The 14,440-nt window shown below is 31.5% G+C and overlaps 1 protein-coding gene across 1 annotated transcript; it reads left to right on the top strand.

Annotated features, from left to right (window-relative positions):
• The first annotated feature begins 7,819 nt into the window (after nt 1-7,819).
• Nucleotides 7,820-9,779, top strand: LOC107959556 (chlorophyll a-b binding protein CP26, chloroplastic). Its single transcript, XM_016895629.2, has 6 exons — nt 7,820-8,506; nt 8,629-8,713; nt 8,827-8,877; nt 8,968-9,088; nt 9,164-9,298; nt 9,385-9,779. Exons 1-6 carry the CDS (start codon nt 8,284-8,286, stop codon nt 9,643-9,645), a joined length of 876 nt encoding a protein of 291 aa, XP_016751118.1. The 5' UTR covers nt 7,820-8,283; the 3' UTR covers nt 9,646-9,779.
• Nucleotides 9,780-14,440: the final 4,661 nt, after the last annotated feature.

The raw sequence follows: 14,440 nt of genomic DNA, 5'->3' as shown, positions 1-14,440 counted from the left end.
AAATTCAAATATCTCCTAATATGAAATTCTTTTGCTTACAACGTTTTCTTTATATGAAACTAGACTCAATAGTATTTAATTTCATATTTAATTCAACCTCTAATTCAATTTCCACAATTTTTGGTGGATTTTCAAAATCAGACTACAGCTATTATATAACACTGCTTTAGTGCAAAATATTAATGACTAAGTTTATAACACCTTTATTTCCTTTCACTACAATATTTCCTATCACTTCCTTTTATTTTCCTTCACTATCATATTATGAACATAGTTCCTCATGTAAGAAAACTCTACTTTAACATCACAAATACCTATTACATAATATTATATATCCTTAATTAATATACCATATGGCACATCAATATGCATATTTTTCCTTACCATATTTATACTATTTCATCCATGTGTGTATGAAAACCATTTATAACCTTATGAATTCATATGTTTATAAATATATATATATCATTGCTAGCCATACCAATGGCTAACTTCCAAACATTGTGTAACATTTATTATTTCACTAATTTAGCTATGCATGTCGTTTTCAAAATAAGTAAATCATTATACCAAAATTGACAGGATGATAGTGTGATGAAGTCTCCGACCCGCCTTCCACTTCTTCCAAGCTTTCAAGCACTATAAGACAAGGAAAATAAAATCTAATAAGCATATTTATGCTTAGTAAGTTCATATAACATGAATCAAACTTACCAATCATATTTAATATTTAAATCATATAAAAGCATAATTTCCATTCATTTTAGTTATTTGCCTATTCATAAACATTTCAATCAAACACGTTAGTAACAAACGTACCGATAGGCATAGATGAGCTCATCATGCTATTGTCTCATTCCATCTCATATTTCTCATATTTTGTTTTACTATCTCATCCGTTGAATCATTGGAATTATCGATGGATTTTCTAGTAGTACACACAAAGTGTACATTTTCATATTTCGTTAATTCATATCCAGGATTTAGCCCTTAGGATGTTAAATCATCAAACACTGTCTCGAGTTACATATGAAGTAACCGTAGCGAATCAGGATTACCATTTTAGGGAAAATCCTATTCACCTTGAGTTACCATAGTGAATCAGAAACAAATCCTATCCACTTTATATATTTCTAGTGAATCACGAATAAATCATATTCACTTTAATTTCTTTTAGTGAATTAGGAATAGATCCTATTCACTTTTAATTCTTGAGAAGGCTTTTGTCAGATTTTTCCATCCGAGCTCAATCCATTTCTACAACACATGCGAAACCTCATATATTTCGGGAAATTTCCATTATCCATCAATCACCAATATTCAAACGGAATTTCACCCATTTATTAACTTCCAAACATGTATCATTTCTTTCATTTCACATCTATATAATTCATATATTAAATTTCATACATCATATACAATATAATACAACATTTAAATTAACATATTTATATACTTATTCAAGTTATACGAACTTACCTCGATAGCAACTTGTAATCGAAATTCTTTTAATCCGATATCTTTTCTTTTCCACGATCACTTTCCTTTATCGATCTTTCCAGGTCTATAGAAATAAATTTAACATCAATTCAACATATTTCATACTCATTTGAATTCAACTCATGTTCTAGAAAAAAATACTATTTTGCCCCTAAACTTTTCATAAATTTCATTTTTATCCCTAGGCTCGGAAATTAATATCTATGCAAATTAATCCTTGTTCCAAGCCTATTTGATTTTTCCGTCTCACATTTACAGCACTTATATTTCATAAAATTTAGAATTTTTCTTTAAATTTCACAAGTTTACAAATTAGTCCCTTTTTACACAAAACTTTTAATTTATTCTTCAATTTAATCCTTTACCTAATTCTAACTTGAAATTCTATCAATTTAACCCCTAATTCATCAATTAATTCAATATAAACCATGTCCAAACATCTACTAACTTTCAAATTTTCAACATATATTAAGTAGTATTTTATTCTAGGATTCCAAAAACATAGAAGGAACTAAATTAGCTTACCAATTGAACTTGAAACCTTAAACCCTAATTTCTCCCTTTTCTTTCTTTCCCTTTTTCCTTTCCTTCTTTCTCCCCTGATTTTTTCATTTCTATTCTGTTCTTCCTTTTTTTTTTCTTTCTTTTGTTTACTTATTTAGTTTATGTTTATTATATTTTAGTTATATTATTATATTATAATATCTATAATAAATAAATACATATATGTATTACAAATGTACATATGTATTTATTACACATTTACATCATTATTACCACACAATTGTCATAATTTAATTTAATTATTTATTTTATTTAATTAATATAATATAATAATATAATAATTTTACTTAAATTATATGTAAATATATAATAATTACTAATATATGTATATTATTTATACATATGGAAATTATTTTTACCACACACATGTCAATTTATGGTGTAATGTCTTATTTAGTCCCTTGAATTTTCTCTATTCTATAATTCAACTTTCACCCTATGTTCAATCTAGTCCTTCCGCTCAATTGCTCCTAATTTAACAAATTCACTTATCTAAAACCTAATTAACCACACAACTAACTTCCTAAATATTTTAATAAATATTTACGAATCCGGTTTACTGGAACGGAGTCCCGAAAATGCATTTTTTCTTCAATTAACTACAAAGTCAATAAAATTTTCTTATCAAAATTTTCATGCAACATTTCTATCATAATATAGACCATGCCATAATTTTAAAATAAAATTTTCTTTTTAGCTCGAATTTGTGGTCACGAAACCACTGTTCTGATTTCACTGAAAATAGGCTGTTACAAATTCCTTGCCTCCTACTCCGTGTGTCTTTTTGGTACCTCTTGGGGTGTTTATATAGGCTTTAGAATGCTTCTAAACCCTCAAGAGTAGCCTTTTCTAAATAGGACTAAACTTGGGCTCGACAGGGACACGCCCGTGTGCGATTGCTTCAAACCGTGTTCGAGTCTGTTGAATGGACACGGGCGTGTGAACTACCCGTATGAGGAAGTCCAGGCCGTGTTGATTTCCCATGTTAACCCATTTTCTCCTTTTTTGGCCCGTTTTTCGCTCTTTTTACTCTTCTATGCTCTCCTAAGTATAAAACATGAAATTAAAGGATTAGGAGTATCGAATTCACCAATTCTAAGGATAATTCATCCAAAATTATGCTAAGCATGGGATAAGAATATGTATAAATTACGGTTTATCAATTTGTTAAGTATAACTCCTATTTCAATCAAATTTGAGAAATAATCTTCTAGTTAAACTCTGTTTATTTATTTCAATCAAACATTGATTAGTTTAGATTATTTTATTATTATTTGACATATGAATTTAACTTATAAATAGGCTCCTTTACAACATTAGCAACATTTAAAGAATTTTGCATTTACGTTTTGAGGGTTCTTTGTTTTCGAGTTTTTGGGGTTTAGTTTTTATCTCCATCTTTTGTACTTTTCGTTCTTTTGCCATTATAGTAAAATTATCTTTGCCCGTTGTTTTTTATCCTCTTTGGAGGGGGTTTTCCACGTTAAATTTATGTATTCAATTTCTCAATTTATTCCGCTATTTTTTTACTTGTTGCTTAATCGGGTCGATCCTAATAATTATATTAAGAAAGATGAAGAATTTTTTTCATCATTCATTTTCTTTCACACGCCACTTCTTTTCTTTACAAATTAGTCATCCCTCACCGTTAATGCCCCTCTAAGCCAAGAATCACCAAATTGGCATGAGAGTCCTTAGTGAAACCAAGATACCCACAACCTAGCTAGCTTAGTTTTTAAGATTGAACTGGTGTGCTCATGATAAAGGAGAGAGAAAATCAAATTTAAGTGAAACCCAAAGGATACAAGAGAGAGGTAAAAAAGTTGAATCAAATGGTGTAGACAAAGGTAAACAAGTAGCAAAAGATTGAAGAGAGGTAAGAGAAGGCATAATAAGCTCAATCAAGTAAGTACTCCTAGAGTTCTCTCTTACCAAAATAAATTTAAGCGTGAATTATGTTAAAATAGTTAAATTAATTTTTATATGTTTAGTTCATACATTATTATGATAATATTTAATGTGATAGAGATTAATAGAAGTGATAACATGATTTGAAAAATTAATTGCAAAGTGAAGATGTTATGTGTGAAAAATTTGTAGTAGAAAGGACTAAATTGTAAAGTTTATAACAATGACTATGTGAATTGAAATAAATATGTAAAAGGGTATAAGTGAAGTGTCTATATGAAAATGAATCAAGCACATAGTGTTGATGTATTGATTATTGAAATTAATGTTAATAAAGACTAAACTGAAGAGTGTGTAAAAGTTTTATTTGACATTGAATATATGAATGAATTTAATACAAATATTATTATCATTGCTCATATAGACAAGATAAGAACTTGTTGGATATAGATGACATGCCATTAGAAATTTTTAAGCACGGTAATGAAAATGACACTTCAGTGCAATTTCGTAGTTTCGACATTGTAATGCTTTGATGAGACCTTGCACTCTGGTGCTCTATCGTGATTAAACACATCTGTGCTTATATTTTCAGTGATATTCTGCATATCGTGCTTGTTCTATCAGTCTACTATGAGCCTACATTCAAATAGTAAGGAAATTGGCAAATGAAATAGTAAGCGGAATTTTACAAATAATTATGTGAAAGCTAAAGTTATAATGTATTTTTTAAAAATTGATTTATTATATTGTGTTAATTTTATTTACATGTTAAATTAAATAAAGTTAAAGTAAGCTTGAATTCTCCAAGTATTTACCAAGCTAATGCTATATTGTAACTTAACGCATTATTTTTTAATGCGTAGGTAAATACTCAAGTCGAAGCTCTAAAGTGAAGATATAATCTCAACTCGTCACATCACATCTCAAAGCTTGGAAGAGGGTATGGTTTTGATCTTTTGGCAATAGATTATGGCACGTAAATAGATTAAAATAAAACATGTGTACAAGATTTCTAGTGAAAATTTTTGAAAAATCTTGATCATTTTGTTAACCTTACAAACTTAGTTAAATTTTAATTGAGTTATATATAGAATTATGTAATGTTTTGATAGAGATATATTTTTTATAACGTTTAGAAATGATATGGAATTATTGATGATAGTTTAAACTTGGTTTCAGATGTTTCAAACATGTTTTGGGTAATCTAGTTCTAGGTGTCATGACATTGGACATGTAATTAGAGTAATCTGCCCCTAGTGTTGCAACATTGGACATGTAATTAGAGTAATTTTCCCCTAGTGTTTTGCACACTAGAAGCCAATGTTGTGACATCAGAAGCCAATGTCACAACATTAGAGCATTCTGCCCTCAATTTTGTGTCACCCATTTCCAGTGTCACGACATTGATCTTGTTTACCCTGTTTTAACCCGAATATACCCCGAACACTCCCAATTACAATCAAAATTTAAAGGTAGCTTAGAAATGCCTCAAGCTCCTTAATGTAAAACAAATTGTGTTAAAATGAAGTGTTTAATATGATGTTCAAGTTAAGTGGTCTTAGTGTCTAAATGTGACATTCGTTGCTCGAGTTATCAGTTCAACCCGGGTAAAATGTGTTACATTAAGCATTCAACAAAACATGCAACATCAACATAATTACATTAAATATTATAAGGACTCCAAATTATTTCCCAATGACTTGGGTACATGCTATACGTATTAAACATAGTAAAAACATTACAAAGATGGTTGAGCTAAATATTGATTGCTTGGATGCTAACGACTTACGATCATTATAGAAACCTACAAAACCTGCGGACGAGAACGAACAAATCCGTATGCTAAGTATTGATTACTCAATGGTACTAACATAATTTGATGTTAAACATAAAAGAAATTAAAATAACAAGATTATGATTATCACATTAAAACAAATCATTTTCTGAATGAATTGATATAATCAGAACCGAAATTATTCTTGTTTATCATAATTAGAATGACATTTATTCACAAATTAGAATAACGTATCATTTTCAGAATCAGGATGGCATAATAAATATTTTCTTATAACCCTTATTAATTGGAAGCTGACACTAGTATGAGTGCACGAATTTATCCCGTAAGACTCCACAATAAGCACCATAGTGTTGATCAGGCATTAACGAACTAATCCCCCTACATTCCACAGAATGTAATGCACCGAAGTGCTAGAATGAATCACACCATAGTACCAGAACAAATTGCAACAAAGTGCTAGAATGAATTGCATCGAAGTGTCAAATGCTCCCACCAATACATATACAAATCTTATGTCATGCCAACTATACCTTAACTATATCTAACATCATTTAATAGGGCAATCTTATACTTTTACAATATCAACTCATGCATTATCACATATTTCTCAATATGACGACAAGGTAGTTAATCATTTTAATACCATAAGGAATTTCATGAATTTCATATACATATACATACCTGTCAACTTACATATTAAGTCAACATATAATCCAATATATTCAAACACAGTTTGTAATTTCATATCACAAGCAATTCATCAAGATTAGTTAGTTATTTAGATTAACGAAATAAAAGCATATTATGATAGTACAAATTGATATCGCTAATCCTCAACGATTTTCGTCTTCCATTTATTTTTCAACGGACTGGTTTCGTTTTTAGTTACGTTCGATAAATTAAATACGAATAAAATGTTAAAATCTCATGTTCAAATAATTAAAAATTTAAATCAAACATGTTTTATATTTATTCAATTTAGTGCTTATAAACTCAGTTATTCGAAATGCTCATATTATATAATCTAGCCAATTGAATCACAATCCAACTTTGTAATTATACTAGAGGGACCTCCAACTAATAAATTGTAATAATTTCATTCAAATTTCTCACTCTTAATCTCTCTCTAAAGTTGATTTCTATCCGTTATATCTCAACAAAACTTTATTAATTGAAAAATCTACTAAGTGGGCTAGCTTAAACTAACACTCTTACTACCAAATCTAACAAAAATTGAAGTAAAAAGCTTACCTATCCCTTGTAGTAAGCACCGACAATGTAGGAAAAACTAAGTCAAATTTTTCTTTTCTTTGTTTCTTTGCTTGCCGTGCATGAAGAAGGAAGAAATAAATATCTCTCTCTTTCATGCTTTATTTTATTATAATTATTTAATAATTCTAATTAAAGGAAAATCAATGATCATTAACTCATTAGAAAAGTAATAGTGGAGATCTATGGCTATGGATGGTCTCATCCACTGTCTCAAATTTAATTATGGATTAATAAATTTTGAAGGCCATGCTAAAATTGCTACATCAACCCTTCCCATTTATCCTATCCTGTGATAATTTCTTAATTTAACCTCTGTACTATTTATAACAATCGATCTAATTAAACTATTCATTGATTCTACTTTCCAATTTTGCACTCATCTCACTAATTTATTGGTTTAAAATCTTGAACATTTCGGTTAAGAAAATTCAATCTTGAATTGAATTATTATACATCGAAAAAAAATTGAACCGTTACAAATCAAATTAAAATATAAGTACTGAATTCACAATTTAAATAGTATAATAGCAGAATTGGACTCGGGTTATCTGAAATGAACAAAATTTGAAACCACTTAAATGCCAACTCCTCTTTCTGCCTCTTGATTCCATGCCATATTACTCGTCTAATCGTCCAAAACTTCAATAAAATTTGCTTCTTTTTCTTTCTCCAATTAGAAGTAACCCTAATAAAATAAAGATTTTATAATGAAAGAGTAATATATATATAGTATTGGATTATTATAATATAATATCAGTGTTAGAATTAAATTTTGGTTGGAAGAGGTGGCTTAAGGTTAAACCCGCAGGACATCTATCTGCATTCTGCACTATTCACCTCACATGAATGGGCTTTGAGTGAATAACATCCACATAAAAGAGATGTGAGACTCAGATCAAATGCAAATATGCGACATAACATTTGAGATAGGACATGTTAAGACGTTATCCAAAACCCAAGCATGCAATCCACAAAGAGCAGCAGCATTTCATTCCACATCAGCACCATGATCTGCCACATCAGCAACGCCCTCCTATCAAATTCCAGCATCAGATTTCACGTCTTCCACTGCCCACCAATCAAAACACGCGAACCACAATCCTGAGTGGCCTCTCCACATCCACCAGCTCCTGCTTATAGTATCTATCCTCCCCATTCCCCCTTTCCCCACTACTATTAGATCATCACTCACCATTGTTCCAAGTTTGTTGTAAACCAAGTTAGAACCAGCAGCCAACATGGCCTCATTAGCAGCCTCCACCGCTGCCGCCTCCCTTGGCGTCTCTGAAATGCTTGGTAACCCTCTGAATTTCAGTGGTGGAGCTAGGTCATCGGCTCCAACACCATCCAACTCATCCACTTTCAAGACCGTTGCTCTTTTCTCCAAGAAGAAGGCCGCTCCTCCAAAGCCCAAGGCTGCTGCTGTCGCCCCGGCCGATGAAGAGCTGGCTAAGTGGTACGGTAAGTGCAGTGGACCTACCAATTTAGTTCAAGTTCATCAACATTCTTTTCATTTTGCCTACATAAATAACCAAATTCTAAAAGAGTAAACGCATGCATTATAATAATCTATGCGTAATCAGGTCCGGACAGAAGGATTTTCTTGCCTGAAGGTCTGTTAGACAGATCGGAGATCCCAGAGTACTTGAACGGAGAAGTTCCCGGAGAGTAAGTACAAATTATAATTCACATGACATGAAGACGACTGCAATGTTATTTATTTGCTAAAGATAATTAACTTCTTGTTGCTTTGCTTTTTTATGTTCATGTGTTCCATTTAGCTATGGATACGATCCGTTTGGTCTGAGCAAGAAGCCAGAAGACTTTGCAAAGTATGTTCTGTTTTATTGTGTTAATTAACATCTGATTCATTAGTGTACAACAACAATAATAATAACAATTACTTGATGATTGGAATGCAGATATCAAGCATATGAGTTGATACACGCAAGGTGGGCAATGCTTGGTGCTGCAGGGTTCATCATCCCTGAAGCCTTTAACAAATTTGGTGCCAACTGTGGCCCTGAAGCCGTTTGGTTCAAGGTTAAATTTTACTCACTTTTAATTAAATATTCACCGATATATAAAATGATTAATTTGATATGGTGATACGTGCAGACCGGAGCTCTTCTCTTGGACGGTAACACCTTGAACTACTTCGGGAAGAACATCCCCATCAACCTTGTGGTGGCTGTCGTTGCCGAAGTCGTCCTTGTTGGTGGTGCTGAATATTACAGAATCATCAATGGCTTGGTATGCCATGCATTTTATAAATTATAATAAAATACTACCAAAACCAGACATTGTATATTCTGATCCCTTCATTGGTATGTAAATAGGATTTGGAGGACAAGCTTCACCCTGGGGGACCATTTGACCCACTTGGGTTAGCCAAGGATCCAGACCAGGCTGCTTTGCTGAAGGTGAAAGAGATAAAAAACGGTAGACTCGCGATGTTCGCCATGCTCGGTTTCTTCTTACAAGCTTATGTGACCGGAGAAGGTCCGGTGGAGAACCTTTCGAAGCACCTGAGCGATCCTTTTGGCAACAACTTGCTCACGGTCATTGCTGGAACTGCTGAAAGAGCTCCCACCCTCTGATTTTAATATCTTTGTCTTCTGATTTTCGCCGCTACTTGTTATTGCGTTTATGCATTTTGTTGTACATCAAATCAAACTTATCGGATAATTCCCGAGAACTTTAATCTTGAAGGTCTCACCCTCGAATTTACTAATCTTTCTTGCAAATATTACGACGTATCGACCTAAAACACTTATATAACCTCTCAATGGCATTGCTTAAATCTATTGAGGTGATTTTTGCCTAATGAGCTTCAAGAAGAGAGAATTACTAGGACATCTAAACATTTCTAACAAATGTTGTTGAGATCGATCCTTCATTTAATCTTTGTTGGATGATGTTGAACTGAATTTCTAGATTTTGATTTGTATTTAAATTTTACCATGAAATCTTGATAGGTTAATTAGCTTGTATCTTTGGATTTATCTTTTCTCTCCTTTATGAAAAAAGATTGAGACATCAACATATGTTACTTCTATTCATATCATGCCATGTAATTATATATATTTAAAACAAATAACCATTTATACATATTAGATGTGATTATTAGATGATAAAAAATTAATTAAGCAAATAACTAATGATTGAATCAATAAATAGTTGAATTCCTTCTCTAAAAATGTAAATACATAGCATGATGTAAGTAGAGATAACATATATTGACATGATGTTTTTGCTTTATATAATTTTTTCTCACTTGGTTATTGTATGCCTAAAGTTATCTGATTAATTCCCCATCGGGAGCTAGACAACCTAAGTTAGGTTTATTAAGATAGAAAAAGTAATGGCAATTGGATCAAAAGATAAACTAATTATAGAGGTAATTAGTGAGAGTTAAGCTTAATTAACTAATTAAGGAGCAAGAGTTGAGAGAGGGGATTAGTGGTTAATAGCACGAGATTAAAATGTTATGATACTTTAAATCCAAGGATACTTCAATTTGCATTGAGATGTACATTGCCTATTGTGATATGGGTATACGATTTTTTGGATAGTCCCTTTTAGATTTATGTATTTTTATTTTTTAAAATTCCAATCCTCATTTGTTATTAAATTTATTAAATTAAATTATACTATTTTCAAAATTTTATATGGCCAACATATTATTATATGTATATTGTCATGTCGGCTTACTATTTCTAAATAATACTTTAAAAATCGCATTATTTTAGTTAATGAATTTAACAATTACTTGATTGAAATTTAAAAAATTCTAAAAGTAAAAAAAATTATAAATAATTAAACTAAAGAACATGGCCTAAATCCACCACTTACAAGTAGTATGTGACCAATGGTAGAATTTGACCTACCATATCATATTTGACTGTTACTATTTAGGACATGACTAAAATTTTAAAATTCGAAAAGTATAATGATTAAAATCGAAAAATTAAAGTATATAGATTAAATCTACAATTTACACAATATAACATGACGAATTTCAAAATTTGAAAAGAGGATAAAAAAATTCAATTGCCTTATGGGCTTGAAAGGTGTTGGCCTAAAAAAATTTTTCTTTTTTAAAGATTTACAATGGCCTAAAAGATTTTTATAATCAAGCCAATTTGACTTTTCATATGTAAAAGGAGTTTAGTGGTCCAAAAAGAAAAACAAATGAAGTATTACGGGCTTGACCAATTTGCATCCTTCAATGCTAATCTGACTTTTCACATGTAAAAGCAGTTTAGTGGTCCAAAAAGAAAAACAAATGAAGCATTGTGGGCTTGACCAATTTGTATCCTTCAATGCTTCCTCCACACCTTTAGGCTCAAACTGAAATGTATAATAGGCAAATCTCACCATATCTTAATAATTCTGTTTTGGTTTTTCTTTAGTTCGAATTCCATCATGAATGTCACCAATAATATCACTGGTAAAGTGATTCTTCCTAACTCTAGATGAAGGTTGAGGTAGCTCATTATCAACACTATGATCTTTTGTTAAAGTGTCAACATCAACTTGTTTTTCACCCTCTTTTGAAGTGTCAAAGGGAGTGGGCATTGAGGTTGCCCTTAAGGGTTTCACTACATCATCTTTAATTTTGTTATTTTTAATTGGTCATTTATAATTAACAAACGCGTTAAAGGAATCCATTACCATTTGAGTTAGTTTGTTGTAGACTCTAAAGGCTCTGTTGTTAGTGGTATACCTTAAGAATATTCCTTCATCCAATTTGGGATCAAATTTTCATCGGTACTCACGATCCTTTAAAATATAACAAGTACTTCTGAACATATGAAAGTATTTGGCACTTGGTTTTCTACCCTTCCATAACTTATATGGTGTCATTCAAGTCTTAGGCCTTATGATAACCCTGTTGATCACATATGTAGTAAGTATTTATTGCGTTGACGCAAAATTTATGAGCAATATCCTTGCTATTTAACATCACCCTTGCCATTTCTTGCATTATTTTATTCTTCCATTCCACAAACTCCATTCTGTTGTGGTGTCTTGGGGGTTGATAATTCATGTTTATTCCTTCCTCATCACAATAGTAATAAAATTCTTCATTCTCAAGCTTTTTGCCATGGTCACTTCTTACTTTTATGATCATGCCAATTACTCAACCTTGCTCATTCATCAAGTTCTTATATAGTTCCATGAATTCCTTAAATGTGTTACCTTTATCCCTGAGAAATTTCTATATCTCGAAAAGTCACCTACATAAATAAGCATATAACGTGTACCTCTAATGCTCTCTATTTGCATAAGGCCTATCAGATCCATGTGAAGGAGCTTAGGTGGCTCAGATGTCTGAACTTGAAACAGTTTTTGGTACTTTTCCTTATGTTGCTTACCATTCAAAAAATTATTGCAAACTTTGGGAACAACTCCACTATGCTTTAAGATACCTCTGACAACCTAATATCGAACTAATCTTTGCAATCATTTGTAATGGATATGACTGGCAGCGAATATTCCATCAAGTTTGTTATTGCTTGTGTTAAATTTCTCAAGCATCAATTTGGTTTCAACCAATTCCTTAATGTTAATAAGGTTGTCTAGTTCTTTGGTAAAAAAAGATTCCTTAGCCTCTATTTGCTTGGTTAGGTTCATGTTTTCTTCTTTTAGTTGAAATTTCTCGTGTTAGTTTGATATTAAAATCACATACTTACTCCCATTTTCCCAACATCATTTTGTATGTGTCAGAAAATCTTCCCTAGATCCTCTTTTAGAGTCTCCATCTGTTTCTTCTTCTAATTCAAAAATTACAGTTGAAGTAAAAGCTACATAAGCGTTTACCTAATCCTTATTAAATTTAGAAATGCTAGGAAAATCTTCATCACTCCAAGTAACGCACAAAGACTTCTTTTTCTTTTTTAGAGTGTTAGCACATTCAACCTGAATATGTCCATAGCTAAGGCATTCATGGCATTAGATTTCCTTTTTATTTTCTTACTCAGTCTTATTTTTTATAACCATACCTTTATTCTTGGCTTTTGGGTTGTTCTTGGATGCCTTAAACTTCTTGAGTCTCCTGGCTTACTTCTTAAAGGCTTTGTTGAAATTCTAAGCAAGCAAGACAATTTGCTCTTGAAGATCTTGTATTACAGTGAAATTGGGAGTGGGCACTTCATCAACCACTTGGATTACAATACTTCATTCTCCTTTCGACATGTTTCTTTTAGATTAATCGAGATTCATTTGAATGTTTGTAAGGACCTTACCAACTCATCTATCTTTATACTTTCTAGATCTTTTACTTCTTCAATATTTATAACTTTGATTGAGAATATTTCTAATAGTGATCTTTAAACTTTTCTTTCACAAGTTTTAAATTTTAATATTCCTCTTCTAAAGCAAATGCTTTATTTGACACATCACATAACTTTGCATAAAATTCACCAATAGTTTTTGAATCTTGCATTCTCAATGTCTCAAACTTGGTAGTTAACACTTGCATGTTAGATTGCTTGACAATATTTGTCCCCTCATGAGAAGTTTGAAGAATGTCTCATACTTCATTTGAAACAATACACTAGGAAACCCTTTTGAATTCCTGAAAATTAATACCATAAAATATGGCATATAGGGCCTTAAAGTTAGCATTGCCAACCTTCTATCCTTCAGTGGTCCATTCTACTTCAAGTTTAGGAACTTTCCCTTCTTCAAAATCAAGCATGAGAGCTTGTTAGGTAGTAAGTATAGAATGCCATGCCCTCTCATCAACTGAGTTGATATAAAATTTTATCCTAGCTTTCCAGTAGGGATAATTACCACTTTCCAACATAAGGGGATAAGTAATTGAAGATCCTTCCATTGCTAGCAACCAACGACACTAGGAATTACCATTAATTACATTAAGTGTTTAGCTTTGATGCCAATTGTTGGGACCTCAAGTTGTTAATTGCTTAAATTGTCAACTAGGAATGGAAGTACCTGACTATAGTGTCCATTATGACTTGGCACTGCGAAAATTGTGTAAATAAAATAACAAAGAACACCAATGTTTGTTTACGCAATTCGGTTTCCTTACGTTTGCAGCCAGCTAAGTGAGTAATTCCACTATCTTTAATCCACAATACAACAAGTAAATTGCACTCCATCACTCCCTAATTATAGAAATCTCACCTTTGTACCTAAAGACTAGGATACTCACCTCTAATTCCTCCATTGATAATTTAAACTGTAAACACTTAAGGTTTGCTATTCAATTACACTCACACAATCAACTCCTCAAAGAACAAATAAAGTGCTTTCAATATAATCTCTTTCATAACCTATATAAACCCTAATATATATATATTAATTTTGGCTTGCTAACATAATAGAGATTGAATACAAAGCAACTCCTTGAAATTAGTAGCTACA

Source organism: Gossypium hirsutum, chromosome A05 (assembly GCF_007990345.1).
Source record: "Gossypium hirsutum isolate 1008001.06 chromosome A05, Gossypium_hirsutum_v2.1, whole genome shotgun sequence".
NCBI classification, from domain to species: Eukaryota; Viridiplantae; Streptophyta; class Magnoliopsida; order Malvales; family Malvaceae; genus Gossypium; species Gossypium hirsutum.
Note: the sequence above shows the minus strand (reverse complement) of the source record. Positions and strands in the feature narration are given on the sequence as shown.